This window comes from Heptranchias perlo, chromosome 2 (assembly GCF_035084215.1).
Source record: "Heptranchias perlo isolate sHepPer1 chromosome 2, sHepPer1.hap1, whole genome shotgun sequence".
NCBI classification, from domain to species: Eukaryota; Metazoa; Chordata; class Chondrichthyes; order Hexanchiformes; family Hexanchidae; genus Heptranchias; species Heptranchias perlo.
In genome coordinates this window covers 10,733,751-10,750,312 of record NC_090326.1, presented here as the reverse complement: position 1 = coordinate 10,750,312, position 16,562 = coordinate 10,733,751, and the positions used below count along the sequence as shown (strand labels likewise).

Here is a 16,562-nt window from a genome sequence, read left to right as displayed (position 1 = left end):
GTCCTGGGCTTTGTTTATAATGGGGACAGTCCTGGGCTTTGGTTATAATGAGGACAGTCCTGGGTTTTGGTTATATTGGGGACAGTCCTCAGCCTTGTTTATAATGTGGACAATCCTGGGCTTTGGTTATAATGGGGACAGTCCTGGGCTTTGGTTGTAATGGGGACAGTCCTGCGCCTTGTTTATAATGGGGACAGTCCTGGGCTTTGGTTATAATGGGGACCGTCCTGGACTTTGGTTATAAGGGGACAGTCCTGGGCTTTGGTTATAATGGGGACCGTCCTGGACTTTGGTTATAAGGGGACAGTCCTGGGCTTTGGTTATAATGGGGACAGTCCTGGGCTTTGGTTATAATGGGGACCGTCCTGGACTTTGGTTATAATGGGGACAATCCTGGGCTTTGGTTATAATGAGGACACTCCTGGGCTTTGGTAGCCCTGGCAAATGCTCCTGTGGTTTGGCAGAACTGGGGTGGGGTCATGGAATTGACAACACTGGAGCACGGCTGCTGGAGTTTGGCAGCATCGGAGGGGAGTACTTTGATCTGGCATCTGTGTTGGTTTGGTGAACTGTGGAAAGTGGAGCTAATATTTGCTATAACTGGGTGTTGAATGTGAAGATTGGCTGACTGGTAGATTTCTGGGCACGATCTTTACCTGGAGCCGCGGAGAATGCGGGTGGGTAGATTTTCCTGCAGGAAATCTGGAAGTGAAGTGACCACTTCGGAATCGCAACTTAATTGAAGCCAATTATTTTTGCTTTCAGGCTTTGCGTCTCCAAGCTATGCAGTGGGCGTACTGCGCACCCAAATAACGCAATCTGAAGTCTACTATTTAAAGGGCCAATGCAAAAATGGATTTTGGAGGAGAAAGGAGGAAAAGCGCCAATGGATTCAAAGAGAGCAAAGGCATAAGAACATAAGAAATAGGAGCAGGAGTAGGACATACTGTCCCATGAGCCTGCTCCGCCATTCAATCAGATCATGGCTGATCTTCGACCTCAACTCCACTTTCCCGCCCGATCCCCATATCCCTTGATTCCCCTGGAGTCCAAAAAATTTATCTCTCTCAGCCTTGAATATTCTCAACGACTCAGCATCCACTGCCCTCTGGGGTAGAAAATTCTAAAGATTCACAACCCTCTGAGTGAAGAAATGCCTCCTCATCTCAGCCTTAAATGGCTGACCCCATATCCTGAGACTATACAGCCTAGTTCGAGAGTCTCCAGCCAGGGGAATCAACCTCTCAGCATCTACCCTGTCAAGTTCCCTCAGAATTTTATATGTTTCAATGAGATCACCTCTCATTCTTCTAAACTCCAGAGAATATAGGCCCATTCTACTCAATCTCTCCTCATAGGACAACCCTCTCATCCCAGGAATTAATCTAATGAACCTTCGTTGCACCGCCTCTAAGGCAAGTATATCCTTACTTAGATAAGGAGACCAAAACTGTGCACAGTACTCCAGGTGAGATCTCACCAAAGACCTGTACAATTGCAGTAAGACTTCCCTACTCTTGTACTCCAACCCCCTTGCAATAAAGGCCATCATGCCATTTGCCTTCCTAATTGCTTGCTGTACCTGCATGCTAACTTTTTATGTTTCTTGTATCAGGACACCCAAGTCTCTCTGAACACCAACATTTAATAGTTTCTCACCATTTAAAAAATATTCTGTTTTTCTATTCTTCCAACAAAGTGAATAACCTCACATTTCCCCACATTATACTCCATCTGCCACCTTCTTGCTCACTCACCGAACCTGTCTATATCCCTTTGCCGACTCTTTGTGTCCTCCTCACAGCTTACTTTCCCAACACCCAGGTTCACTGATGCTTCGCTGGAAGTACTGCTGGGTGCAGTGAGAACGAGGAGGGAGATAATTTACCCCAGTGATGGGAGGAAGAAACCTTTACCTGTCACCAAGAAGGCGTGTCTGAGGAGGTGAGCAGTGGGAGCACGGTGCCCAGGTCTTGGCTGCAGTGCAGGAAGCACTTTAATGACCTAACCAGGCTAGGTCATTAACGTGCTGATTCACCTACATCCTGTGGGGTACAACACCCCCCCCAACACCCCCACTCTGTCTTGCCAAGCCTACTCCAGCACTTCACTCGTCACACCCACTTAAGTCTCAGCAGCACCCATCCTTCACTTTCTATGCACTTCCTCACCTCCCTATGTATCCATTCTCCACTGCCACTCACCCCAGTCCTTATGCAATGTGCTGCATCTGTCTCATCGTCACCCTCCGCTGCATCTGTCTGATAGTCACCCTCTGGTGCATCTGTCTGATAGTCACCCTCCGATGTATCTGTCTGATAGTCACCCTCTGATACATCTGTCTCATAGTTACCCACTGATGCATCTGTCTGATAGTCACCCTCCGATGTATCTGTCTGATAGTCACCCTCACAAATGCACTGCATCCATCTGGTGAATACGTGACCTTCAGTCGTTCATAGGTCTGATCTTTTGCCCCTTGTAGGAGAGGAGAGTGCAAAATGCAAGGGGGAGGGCGAGGACTGGAGATGATTCTCCACAAATAGTCCAGCTGTTAGATGCAGAGAAGGAAGCCATGGAGATAAGTTGGACATCTGCAACCCTCTCAATCGGAGATGGAGAGACTGGGAACCCACAGATGCCTGATGACAGGACCTTACAGATCTTTCACACACATGATGACTTTACTCCATCAATGACTCAACCATGAGAAACCTGAGTATGATGATTGCCAAGATTGTTACTTTGCCATGACCAATTCATATCGCTTTCTTTTGTCTGCCAGGACCTTCACACGTAGAAAAGGAATGTGCGGAGATGCACGATATCGATTCCTCAGAGGAGCTCATTCCTTCTGAGGGTGCACCTGTTACAGGACATACAGCCACCGACCAGCACAGATAATTGCACTTTGGTGAGTCCAGTTAGACAGTTAGTTGGGTTTTCACAACTCACAAGTGGCAGGGGCAGCTGTGGAGAGTCTGCGTCAGGGGCCACACTCCTCTCCAAGCTCCGCTCAGCTGGACACAGATGCTGAACCCCGGGGGCCATCGTTGAGATTGAGAATGATTGAGGTACAGCTACAACTTTGCGAGGTACTGGAAAATGTGCCACACACACTCTCCACAATAACAGAGAGGATGGAGGAGTCCAACTCCAACGTTAGAGGATTGATGGCCCAGGTAAGTGTGAGAATGTCTGCAACGGTGAGAGTGGCGGCCTCCGTCGAGCTTCAAGCACGGCTCACAAATGAGTCTGTGCAAGCCATGACCTCGGCCGTGCAGACTTTGGATGCCAACATGTCTGCCGCCTTAAACAGGACAACAGATACCTTATCCGTGGCCTTACAACGTGTCACTGATCTGCACCAAGCTGCTCCCCAGCAGAGCGGTAGGAGTGATATGGGCCTGGCCCAGGAGAGGGATGATGGTGAAAGGGGACATGGAAGTGGGAACTCCACTCAGAGCGCTCCCACGTGTCACCCGTTGCCCTCCCTCAACCAGTACCCGAAATGCTGCCTCTTCTCCCGATGGCCGAATCTGCTCCTGCGCACCCCCCCGAAGACGTGGGCCAAAAGCATCGCGGCAGTCAGGGCAGGTATCTGAGCAGGGGGTATCTCTTAACTCCAATGAGCCAGCCATTAAGTCTGTCTCCTGTTTGTAAGAGGCCTGGAATATTGGACTAGCGCAGTATAAACACATCACGACAGCTGCCAGGGAATCTGGCACACACCTGCATAAATCTCTTCCTGTGGTCGTACTTCAGCTGTATGTTGATGGAGTGGAAACCCTTTCAGTTTATGAAAACTCCTGGCTCATGTGGAGGTCCTCGGATTGCCACGTGTGTGCAATCAATTGTGCACTGCACCCGTGGGAAGTCTGCCAGAGAGGCGAAACCCACTGCCCGCTCATTCTGGCTGATGTCGCGGGGGAAGGTCACGTAATCGGACACTCGGGCAAACAACCCATCCATCACCTGCCTTATACACTTATGTGCAGATGACTGGCACACCCTGGAGATCTCAGAAGGGCCCAGAGGCAAAGAAATTGAGGGCAGCGGTAACTTTTACTGCGACGGGCATTGCGAGGCCACCAGGTCCAGCAGGGAGCAGCTGTTTCTCAAGGAGGCTGCAGGTGTCTGTGACCTGGCGACTCAATCTCAGCCTGCATGGGCACTGCTCCTCAGAGGGGTCCAGGAAGCTCAGCCTCTGTCTGTAGACCCTTTCACATGGGTAGAGCCTCCTGCGACCTCTGTTGCTCCCCTCTCAGCTGTTCTCCACTCAGCTATTCCCTCTGCCGTTCTCCAGATCTTTGTTGTGCACCTCTCTTTTTTGCACCGGCAGATCCCAACACAGAACGACATGGCTGCCATGGATGGTCATTTTCCTCCTCCTCAGATGTCCTCTACAATACAACCATTGCGCCCCACATCCTCATCTTGTCAGTTTGAAAGGCTCCAAAGTTTTGCTAAAGCTGCCTCAACACAAGAATTCTCAGCCAAACATTTGCCTGCGAGAACTGAGAGACCAGCTGCAATAACGGACCTTTTATTCAGGTAAAGCAATCACAAGGTCAAAAACCAAAATTAACTGCGGCTGAATCTCGCCTCCGTTTCACTGGTGAGATTCAGAAGTCCCAGGAAACCCGTGCTGGAGGAGTTAAATTGGAATCTGTTTCAGAATCAATGAAAAAAATTCCAACCTCAATTATCTCAACGACTTTAATGGCCCCGCTAACGACTTGCCCGCCGGCACTAATTGGGGATTCGACCTCCGCAATTCGGCTCCGCGCGCATCCAAACTCGCCCACGTTAAACCCGGAAGTGGGCGCGTTGGAGCCGGGTTGCAGTCGCGATCGCAAAAGCAGGTATTTTCACCTCCGACCTGCCCCCATCCCACCAGTTCTTGGCCATTAAAACCCCCTCCCCCCCGGTTCCTATTAGCAGTGTATCTCTGGCCTTGATTTTAACAACCTCCCCCTTCGCCGACGAGCGGAACAGGGTCGGGAGGGGAGGGGGTGGGGTTTAAAATATTGGGATCGAGCAAGCCGACCCCAACCCATCCCCATTCCCAGCCGCTGTACTATTAACGGTGGCGATTGAGGCCCTGGACGAGTCTCCCGCTAAAAGCTGGCAGGGGCCTAATTAACATGCAAAAGTCATGGCCCGATGATGTAATCGGTGCCGTGACTTATTTTTAAACTCACCACAAAGGAAGTCCCACGCTGTCTGCACCCGGCAACAGCAACAAAGCCAGAAGAGGCCCAGGCAAGTTTTAAAATGTTGCCTCTTTTTAAGCTCTTCTTGGGCCCGGAGGAGCAGGAGTACTTTTCCCAGGCCTCACAAGAAAGCCTATGGCCTTCTCCTTCCCGCTCGCAGCCCCGATCTTTCACGCTTCCCGATCATGGCTCTGATCTCAGGCTCCCCCCACCACCATCCCAATCATGGCCCCATTATCTCAGGCTCCCCGCCCACCACCATCCCAATCATGGCCCCATTATCTCAGGCTCCCCGCCCTCCCGATCGTGGTCCAGATGTTTCAAGCTCCCCACTCCCCCCCCCCCGACCCCCGCCCAATCATGGCCCGGAGCCTTCCCTCCCTACTGACTGCCTCTTGCCCCTTAATTTCTGCTCCCACTCGCCGGCCAGGCGATCAATCTGGCCTGCTGTCGGGCAGGAGTCTGATGTGATTTACAGAATTGAGGCCCTGCCATTAGGATCGGCAGGGCCTCCACGTCCCCGGCCTTGCCAAGTTCTTCATCCGCTATCGGGCTCCCCTGCACCCTCCCCCACCCCCCTCCGCGCCTCTTTGTTAATATCAGGGGCACTGCGTCTGTCTCAAACATAATGTAAACATTCTAATTATTAACTATATACAAAACATGATAATTGCAACTTTTAATACTAAACTCAATTATTTAAAAAATTTGAATAAAGAACTCATATTAAGCTGAGGAAAAACACTCAGTCACTGTCTCCCCCACTCTCTAACTCCCCCTATTTGTCTCAGGGCATAGCAAGCAATGGAAGTACGAGAGACATGCTTGGGAGCGTACTGCATCGACCCTCCAGGTCTACCATGGCAACAAAATTTCACTCTCACAATCTCTATTGTCCTTTCAACGACCAGTCTACTTCATCAATGGGCCTCAGAGCAAGTGATGTTCTGTTGCTGAGTTTGGTAGTCAAAGTGCGGTTATGAGCCATGGAAGAAAGAGGTACACCTTGTCTCCCAGAAAATATCCCAACGCCTGACAGGTTCAAGATGGTTTAGCAGGATAGCAGCTCCCGTCAGCTCCTGAAAGCCCCACGTGACATCCCAAGACGTCCAGAGCTGCAGTCTGCGCTTACAGTGAGGAAGAGACATCGACTTAACCTGGGCCACTGCTGCGGAGTGGACGGTTGCAGACTCTAAGGAAGCTGCTAAACGCTCCAGTGATGTCTGCAATAAGGACAAAAGCTACCCCAATCTTACCACATATGAGGGACATGCACTCCACTGTGGTCCATGTCATCTGCCACACATCCTGTGAAAGTGACCTCAGTGCCTGCACGTGAGGTGGGATGTCCATCAAACATTCTTCTTTTCATAGCACGACCCGGGAGATCTGAGTCAGACGCCATTTCAGTCAAGGAAAGCTGTCCATGCGGAGTCTGCTGGGGAATGGGCGAGATCTCATCCACTTCCCGCTCCTCCGGCTTCCTCTGCGGTGGGGATATTGATCTCAACAAGTTACAGTCTCTGAGCTGGTGCGTGGGATAGAGAAGGTGGATGGTGAAAGGGGGGAAATTGATGGGGGATGCAGCGATGCCAGTGGTCACTGGGGCAGGATCTCATCGTTATCATCATCCTCATCGATCAAGAGGTTTTGATGTTCTTCTTCCTCCTCCTCCCCTTCCTCCTCCTCATCATCACCCCCCTCCCCTCCCCCCCCACCCCATTTGCTGTGCTGGATCTGTGGAAGAAGTGTCATAACGAAAGATGGGTGTGCAGCACCCAGAGAGGGTGATGAGATATAGATATAGATAGCTCTTGAGTTCAATGGCAGCTTGGTATCAAATGCAGTTACCGCTTTGCACCCATTCTCCTGTGGCTGGCACTTGGCCCACTGACCCAGCGATCAAGCATTTATCCAATTCCCCTTTGAAAGTTAGGCAGTTAAAAATAGTGTCAAAGTCCTATCGAAGTGGTGAGACATATGTTTGGATATTTTCATGAGGCGCCCGCCTAGGTCTGGTGGATGCCTCCGTCACCCAGGAAAACAGCGGCGTTAAAATAACTGCGGCGCGGGAGACGAGTGGTAGCTGTATCGCTTGGATTTTAACTTCTGATCTGCCCGATTTTTGCTGGAGTTAAACTTCCTCCTATCGTGTCTGTACCAGCTCTTTGCTCGAGCGCTGTAGTCTTCCCCATAGCCCTGCTTTATCCGCTGCTTCAAATTTTCATCCACTATTTCCTTAAAAGATGCAATGATATCTTTATCTATTCACTCCCTCAAAACCCTTCATAATTTTATAAAACTCTTACTGTATCTTCCCTCAGCTTTTTATCCTCCAGTGGAAATTGTCCCAGTCTTTCCAATTATGGCCTAACTATTGTCTTGTACAAATTTATCATTAACTTTTTGTTCTGTAGTCCATGCCCCTATTTATAAAATTGAAAAGGCTACCGGCCTTTTCTAAGGCTTTATCTACCGGCACTCTCGCTTTCAAGGAATTATGGGGATAACTGTTGATTTGGCCGTATATCGGGCAGCCGATGGACGCCCTGAGGCTGCTGCACCGCCTCCCCCCATCAGAGGAAGTAGTTTCTCTCCATCTACCCTATCAAATCCTTTAATCATTTTAAACACCTCAATTAGATCACCCCTTAATCTTCTATACTCGAGGGAATACAAGCCTAGTCTATGCAACCTGTCCTAATAACATAACCCTTTTAGCCCCGATGTGGAGATGCCGGTGATGGACTGGGGTTAACAATTGTAAACAATTTTACAACACCAAGTTATAGTCCAACGATTTTATTTTTAATCCCACAAGCTTTCGGGGGCTTTCCCCTTCCTCAGGCGGTGTGGAAAAGACAATTTCGAATCCTTTGCATTTTAAGATCACAGAACAAAGCCTGGTGATTACTGCCTTTTAGCCCCGTTATCATTCTGGTGAACCCGAGAGCTGTTCGATCACGTGCCTTACATTCTTCGTCCAACGTCTTGCGAGCTCTGATTCCTGCCGAGTCTCTTAATCCTCAGAGTGTTCTGGTAACCCCCAAGTAGCTTTGCAACCAAGATACTTCTGGAGTCTCCAAGCATGGTTTCAGCGGGTGTGACTTTAAATGGGGAGCGGGCGGTAGATTTTTAAAACACGAATCTCTCCTTTGCGTGAAACCTTTCCTCCGCTTTTCAGGGTTTCTACCCGTTTCATTAAATAAGGCATTTCGAACATTATTGGCCGCTCCATCCCATAGTATATTATAGTAGATTGGAGTTGCTGGATTTTGCGGTCATTAGTTTTAATTGCATAAGCCAGTTCTCGTGATGGTACGGATAAGATGTACAGATACCTGCTACTGTCCAGAAACCATGTCCAATGTGCTAATATACTTGTCTTTTGATAGAAAGTCTAAAGAGTTATCTACTCAGTCATTTGTCTTTACGGTCACCTCGTTCAATCTTCCATAGTCAATGCAAAATCTGGACTCCCTAGATAGATTTGGGACTATGATCACAGGAAACACCCATGGGACCAAGACTGGCTCAATAACATCTGCTAGCATCTTCTCAACATGTCGGCCTCCCAATACATTTTTGCCAGCGACCTGCGAGAGAAGGTTAAGGCAACGGGGACAGCCTCCTAGGGTTGCCAACCCTCCAGGTTTGGCCTGGAGTCTCCAGGAATTGAAGATTGATGTCCAGGATGCTGCTGTGAGCTGCCCTGGAGAAAAATCATTGAGGCACTAAAAAAAAATGATGTGTTTTTTTAAATTTTCTTTCAACACTTCTGTTTATTAGTTATAAAAATATTGGAGATGGGAATAAAGGCTGTTTGACAGTCAAGAATCAACCAATTGAGTAATGAAGACCTTTTCACTTTCCAAATGGCGTGGGAAGGCTGTGAGGATGGACATGTTGGGTGTCCAATGACGGGAGTGTGGGGGCGGGGCGGTTGGAGGCAGGAGGTCATGTGATGAAACCTCCAGGAATACTTTCAACCAGAGTTGGCAACTCTACAGTCTCCTGTGTGTCAATATAATGTGTAATCATATCAGTCTGTCCATGTTTGTCAGAAAACAGTGGAAAATTCATGTCCGAGTTTCAACAAATCATTTATCTCTGACACATTGCCAGAGGCTGGTTAACCAATCAATTCAAATTGTTCTTCAACATTCTTGAGTAAAGTCGTGTCCCCAAGTAATTATCTGGCTATTCTAAATTGTACCCCCCCCCTCTCTGATGCAGACCAAACATAACCAAGGGGCTATGCGCTGTTACTTTCTGTGGTTCAATGGATTTATCCCCAGGTTTCTGTCTGACTAAAACCTGTTTCTGAGGAGCTATTCTTTCACTGTGGAATATCCAGCATCTGTTTCGAATTGCACCCGGTCATACAAGCCAAATTGTGATCCCCTACTGATGAATGAAATCACGGCCTAGCAGGAAAGACACTGACAGACTCTCAATTGATAGACAATCCTGACTGAATTTTTCCCACCGACATTCAAATTTTATGTTAACTGACATTACGTCAACCATGATTGTCAAACCTACAGCCCTCGGTGCAATTTGGTATTATACGTTTAAAGTCTTCTCAGAGTTACGGAGATTTTCTATGAATCTGCTAGGAGTGACAACAAGCTTCTGTTCTATATAACCATGATAGTTGAGATTTAAATCTAAACAACGAAGATTCAATACATCCAATCAATGGGGTGGACTGACTGTCCCGTTCCCCCACTCTATGAGGCTTGTATTAAATTTTGTACACACCGTACATTAAAAATTACAATGTCCAATTGACTAACTGGCACGTTATAGTCTGCAATGGCTTATTATTTTCACCAGCACTAATCCACGGTGTTATAAAGCAAGATTTTAGATATTTGACAGAAATTTGTCCTTATTCGATATTTGTACTAAATGTGTGAAACTGCTACGCTGGAGAGATTTAATAGTTCGAGATAGACCTATGAATGCAATATGTACATAACAGAGAAAAGTCCCCCTCCCCAGATTCCTAATCCCAATGAGATGATATTCTGCCTGCTGCTTCTTTGTGAGTTGACATGTCACTTGCCCAGTCCCAATTCACAAGTAGAAAACTGATGGCCCTCAGGCTCTCCCCACCAATTGTGAAGGTCGATATGAGCAGCAGATTACAGGATCTTGGACTTCTTCCAGACAAAACTCCAAACACGGTTAAATATATCGAACTGGCATCAATGATACAACTGCCCTTCACCTTCCACCTCCCTCTCTCCTCCCCCACCTCCTTGGTTTTCCCTTATGTACATAGCTTCTCCGTGGGTTAGAAGAGCTGCAACTCAACCTTCTTACAGTGCAGTCCCGCAGGATTGTCACACTGAATCACTCACTCGCTCTATCGCCTGGGTGAGTTGGATGATGAGTCTGAGCACCAGGTGAATCACTCAACACAAGTGGTCAGGAGCAGTGGTGGTGGCAATGGAGGAGCAGGACCCAGCTCATGTTGTTCTACAGCTATAGAGCTTAGGGATTTGCACTTCACCAGGCCTGCATATAAATAAATGCTGTAATCTGAGCACCAACTTTCTTTGCAGTCATTCGAGTGTGTGCAATGCACCCCACAAAGTGTGGAGGAATCCACCTCCCATATATGTGTGCAGTCGCACATGATCGCTCAATATAACTGAAAACCACCATGGAGTGTACAGTAACGCACGAGCCATCTGCAGTGGAGTCCTCAGTGCTAACCCCAGTCAGACTATCTCTGTGCCTGCTCAGACTTCTGCTATAGAGATCTTGGACTCCAATCTACAATAGGCTCTCTCATCCAGCCTCAACATGCTGAGGAATTGGGTGAAAGATCCATTATGCAGGGATCCACTGCCCTCATGGCTGCCCAGATGTCTGCCCCAACGCAGGTCAGTGGCCATACTGAGGCAGTGCCCAGCAGCAAGGCTGTGGTTTGATTAGCCATTATGAACCCGCTATCTCTCTGGGCAATGCCACATCTGGCCCATCCAGTTTACCACCCCCGCCACCCCAAATGACACTATGTGCTGAAAAGCATGCCAGCCAGCCATGCAATACCAGATGTGTTGGCACCAGTTGCAATGCAATCTTGCGACCTTGCATAAGGAGGAAAGGCACTATCCCAAGAGGCTCCCATTGACACCCGAAGCCATCGACCTCACTTAATCCTGCTAAAAGGCGAACAACTAAAAGGAGAACAAGATTAGGATGTCGAACATGCAAAACACCCACCATCACCAAAGGAGAAGTACCGGGGTAAAAAATAACACTAAGCTAACATGCAGAAAGGGTTTATAGGGCAGTACATTGCGTTTTATTACCACTGTGTCCACACAGTGTCTACTTGTGCAGCAAGATATCAGTAAATGCCTTGTTGTATGAAATACTGCCAATGTGATGGAGTTATCTGCATGGTGGCACCTGCAAGGGCTCACTGGTAGCATTTAAAAAAAATTATTCATAGGATGTGGGCATCGCTGGCAAGGTCAGTATTTATTGCCCATCCCTAATTGCCCTTGAGAAGGTGGTGGTGAGCCGCCTTCTTGAACCGCTGCAGTCCGTGTGGTGAAGGTTCTCCCACAGTGCTGTTAGGTAGAGAGTTCCAGGATTTTGACCCAGTGACGATGAAGGAATGGCGATATATTTCCAATTCGGGATGGTGTGTGACTTGGAGGGGAACGTGCAGGTGGTGCTGTTCCCATGTGCCTGCTGCCCTTGTCCTTCTAGGTGGTAGAGGTCGCGGGTGTGCTGTCGAAGAAGCCTTGGCGAGTTGCTGCAGTGCATCCTGTGGATGGTGCACACTGCAGCCACAGTGTGCCGATGGTGAAGGGAGTGAATGTTTAGGGTGGTGGATGGGGTGCCAATCAAGCGGGCTGCTTTGTCCCGGATGGTGTCGAGCTTCTTGAGTGTTGTTGGAGCTGCACTCATCCAGGCAAGTGGAGAGTATTCCATCACACTCCTGACTTGTGCCTTGTAGATGGTGGAAAGAATTTGAGGAGTCAGGAGGTGAGTCACTTGCCGTAGAATACCCAGCCTCTGACCTGCTCTTGTAGCCACAGTATTTATATGGCTGGTCCAGTTAAGTTTCTGGTCAATGGTGACCCAGGATGTCAATGGTGGAGGATTCGGCGATGGTAATGTCGTTGAACGTCAAGGGGAGATGGTTAGACTCTCTCTTGTTGGAGATGGTCATTGCCTGGCACTTGTCTGGCACGAATGTTACTTGCCACTTATGAGCCCAAGCCTGGATGTTGTCCAGGTCTTGCTGCATGCAGGCTCGGACTGCTTCATTATCTGAGGGGTTGCGAATGGAACTGAACACTGTGCAATCATCAGCGAACATCTCCACTTCTGACCTTATGATGGAGGGAAGGTCATTGATGAAGCAGCTGAAGATGTTTGGGCCTAGGACACTGCCCTGAGGAACTCCTGCAGCGATGCCCTGGGGCTGAGATGGTTGGTCTCCAACAACCACTACCATCTTCCTTTGTGCTAGTTATGTCTCCAGCCACTGGAGAGTTTTCCCCCAGATTCCCATTGACTTCAATTTTACTGGGGCTCCTTGGTGCCACACTCGGTCAAATGCTGCCTTGATATCAAGGGCAGTCACTCTCACCGCACCTCTGGAATTCAGCTCTTATGTCCATGTGTGCCCTGATATGGACCTGGAGCAGTGCCATGCCGCTCTGAGGTTGGATGAGGATGCCTGGGAAGCCCCTAATGATAGGTTCGTTTTTTTTGTCTTTGACTTTAAGAGGTAATTTTTTTAAAGGTAATTGATCTAATGTGGGTTTCACTACCCTTGCTTGGTAAAGGTTTGGCACTTTTCAGAAGGCCTCAATTGTGCTCATATTGACTCTCAGCTGGCAAGAGATCTGCTGAGGCCTTATGAGGGCGTAATGGATGGAATTCCCAGCGTAATCGGGGGACTGTCCCAGTAACGTCCCTTGAAGCGGAAGATCCACTTGAAACCCCTCCAAAAAACGACTGCATTTAAGAAATGGGACGGGATCCAGTCAGAACCTGGTACTGCTCCAAATTCTATCGGCCGGTGGGCGATCTGTCCGGTCTCCTGTTGGAAATATGGGGAAGAACGGGGTCCCAAAGAAGAGCTAAGAAAAGTGGAACTGTGTGCAGTATTGGGTGTAAGTATATTATAGTGTCCGAACTGCTTCTGTTACACAAGCAAATGTGTGACATAAAGCAGAAACAGTAGAAACGTTGTGAAGTTCAGTGTACCTCATACTATGTTGATTTGTAAACTAATTCGGGCCTAAATTCAACGTTGTTGCTCCTGTTTGACAGGCATAAAATGGGAGCAACGATAACCAATTTAGCAGATCAGAGGCCAGTACCAAAGCCCTGGTTAGACCCCATCTGGAGTACTGTGTACAGTTCTGGGCACCGCACTTTAGAAAGGATATATTGGCCTTGGAGGGAGCGCAGCGCAGATTCACCAGAATGTTACCAGGGCTCCAAGAGTTAAATTATGAGGAGCGATTACATAAACTAGGCTCGTATTCCCTGGAATATAGAAGGTTACAGGAAGATTTGATTGAGGTTTTTAGGATTTTGAAAGGAATTGATAAGAGAGAAACTTTTTCTGCTGGTGGGGGCAGTCTAGGACAAGGGGGCATAACCTTAAAATCAGAGTCAGGCCGCTCAGGAGAGAAGTTAGGAAACACTTCTTCACACAAAGGGTGGTAGAAGAGTGGAACTCTCTCCCACAAAAAGCAGGAGATGCTAGTTCAATTATTAATTTTAAATCTCAGATCGATAGATTTTTGCTAGCCAAGGATATTAAGGGATATGGAACCAAGATGGGTGAATGCAGTAAGGAAGCAGATCAGCCATGATTTAATTGAATGGCAGAACAAGCTCGAAGGGTTGAATGGCCTACTCCTGTTCCTATTTTCCTGTGGTCCTGCGCCCATTTCAGATCTGCACTCCTAAATACGTTTAGACTAGTTGGGACATATGGGAGCCGATTTTCGGATGGCCGAGAGGGTGCGTTGGGGGCGGGGGGGCTCTGAAAATGGCGGAATCCTGGAGTGGGTTCGGAGCCCGGCTCCAACCCGCTGACTTCCGGGTTCCCCAGTGATGCGTTCGGGTGCGAGCGCAGTTCCCGAATGCGGGACTCCCACCGTCAATTAAAGCCGGCGGGATGCTGCTTTACATAGTTAGTTACGTACTTGAGGTACTTGAGAGACCTCATTGAGTGGCGATTTTGGCAGGGATGCAATTTTCATGGATCCTCAGCATGTTTCCCGTGCTGTGGGAAACACTCCCTGTTGGAGCAGACGTGTTTCAGCCAGCAGCCAGTGGGAGATGCAAAGGATTATTTGATAGTTGGGGGGAAAACCTCATTTATTGCAGCAGGGCACTTCAGACAAAGTTTTGACTGCAACACCTTTGTCTTTCCACTCAAAATGCTTAATTTATACCCTAAACTCTGCTGTGCAAACACATTTACCTACTTTGCGGACCCCCTCAAACTCACACCGTCAGGATGGGGGGGGCACCATGGCTGCATTCATCACTTCATCCGAGGACGAGCAACATCACCAGCCTCGCCAGGCACGTCGTCCACCTCCGCCACGTGGAGCTCCACAACACGGTGCTGTACCACAGGCACCTGCACAAAATAGTCGTGCAACTACACATACACCCACTGTAGGGTGGCCCAATGGGTGGCATCAAATGTGGGTGTTCATGGAGAACCTCGTGAAAGGGACTTATTACACAAGCCAGTCAAAAATGGCCAAGACGTGGCCGTAGTGGTGACAATAATAATATTTAATGTGCTATTAACAAAAAGCAAATATAAATAAAAAACATGACAAACCGTCAAACACCCTTGTGCATCCCCTTTTGTGCTTACAAAACCTTCGCCTTTCGCTTCCGACTACTTCTACGTGGTGCATCCCCTGTGGCTGCAGCAGAGGTAGTGGCAGGTTGCTCTTGTTCATGCCCTGGTCGATTAGATGCTTTGGGCCTATGCCCTCTGGGTTTCGGTGCCTGTGAGGGCCGCTCCAAGGACTGCTCCACCTGCACCTGTGCAGGGGCAGACTCGGCCACCTGGAGAGGAGGCAGCATTGTGGGTACTGGTTGAGAGGGGGGGCAATGGGTGAGACGTGGGGGTGCTTTGAGTGGCGTCCCCACTTCCATGTCCCCTTTCGTCATCATCCCTCCCCTGGGCCAGGCCCACACCACTCCTACCACTCTACTGGACGACAGTTTGGAGGACATGTGTGAAGCCTTGTAAGGCTAGTGCCAGAGTATCTGCCTGCCTGCTTAAGGCGGCAGAATGTTGCTCACCCTGAGTCTGAAGGACAATTGTCCGGGCCTGAATGGACTCATTGGTGAGCTGTGCTTGAAGCTCCATGGAGGCTAGCCTTCTCTCCATCGCAAACATTCCCGCACATACCCACGACACTATCTCAGAGATGCCCTCACGTCCCTGTGACAGTATCTCAGAGATTCCCTCCTGTACCTGTGCCACCATTGCACTCATGCAGGAGTTGGATTCCTCCATCCTCTGCGCAATTGTGGAGAGTGCGCGCGGCACCTGTTCCAGCACCTCGCAAATGTACTGCTGCCCCTCGATCATTCTCCTTTTAATGGATGGCCCCCAGGGTTCAGCATCTGTGTCCGGCTGAGCAAAGCCTGGAGAAGAGTGCTCCCACCGACGCAGACTCTCCACAGCTGCCCCTGCCACCAGTGTCTGCTCGTGCTCACTTGTGTGTGGTGACTCACCACGAGCGACCCCAGCCAAGTGAGAACATAAGAACATAAGAAATAGGAGCAGGAGTAGGCCAATCGGCCCCTCGAGCCTGCTCCGCCATTCAATAAGATCATGGCTGATCTGATCCTAACCTCAAATCTAAATTCATGTCCAATTTCCTGCCCGCTCCCCGTAACCCCTAATTCCCTTTACTTCTAGGAAACTGTCGATTTCTGTTTTAAATTTATTTAATGATGTATTCAATTTATTTAATGATGTATAAATTTATTTAATGATGTAAAATGTGAGGACGGGGACCCACCGAGGTGTGTGTATCTGCGCTGGTGGATGGCTGGCTCAGATCTGACGGTGCCCCTTCAGAGGCCGGCTGGTCCTCTGAGGAATCGCCCTCTGCCGTCATGGTGGTCGCTGAAGGCCCTGTAAGAAAGCAATATTAAGCATGATGACAGATGTTGAAGATGGCAAGGCATGTTAACATCATTTGCTATTGTGAGTGCTGAATGTTAAAGTTCTGTCACCAGCCATTTGTTGGGTGCCAGTCTCGGCGTCCCCGACAGACAGGCACTCGAGGGTGCGGCTCAGTTCCAGCTCCT

General features: G+C 48.9%; 1 protein-coding gene across 1 annotated transcript in view; it reads right to left on the bottom strand.

The window, feature by feature from the left end:
• Positions 1-15,630, bottom strand: part of gmds (GDP-mannose 4,6-dehydratase) — a 726,937-nt gene extending 711,307 nt beyond the window's left edge. The window contains exons 1-2 of the mRNA XM_067995743.1: positions 15,543-15,630; positions 11,283-11,410 (exon numbers count right to left, since the gene is read on the bottom strand). Of these exons, the coding sequence (XP_067851844.1) occupies positions 11,283-11,410; positions 15,543-15,630 (216 nt within the window). The remainder of the gene's footprint in view (positions 1-11,282; positions 11,411-15,542) is intronic.
• Positions 15,631-16,562: the final 932 nt, after the last annotated feature.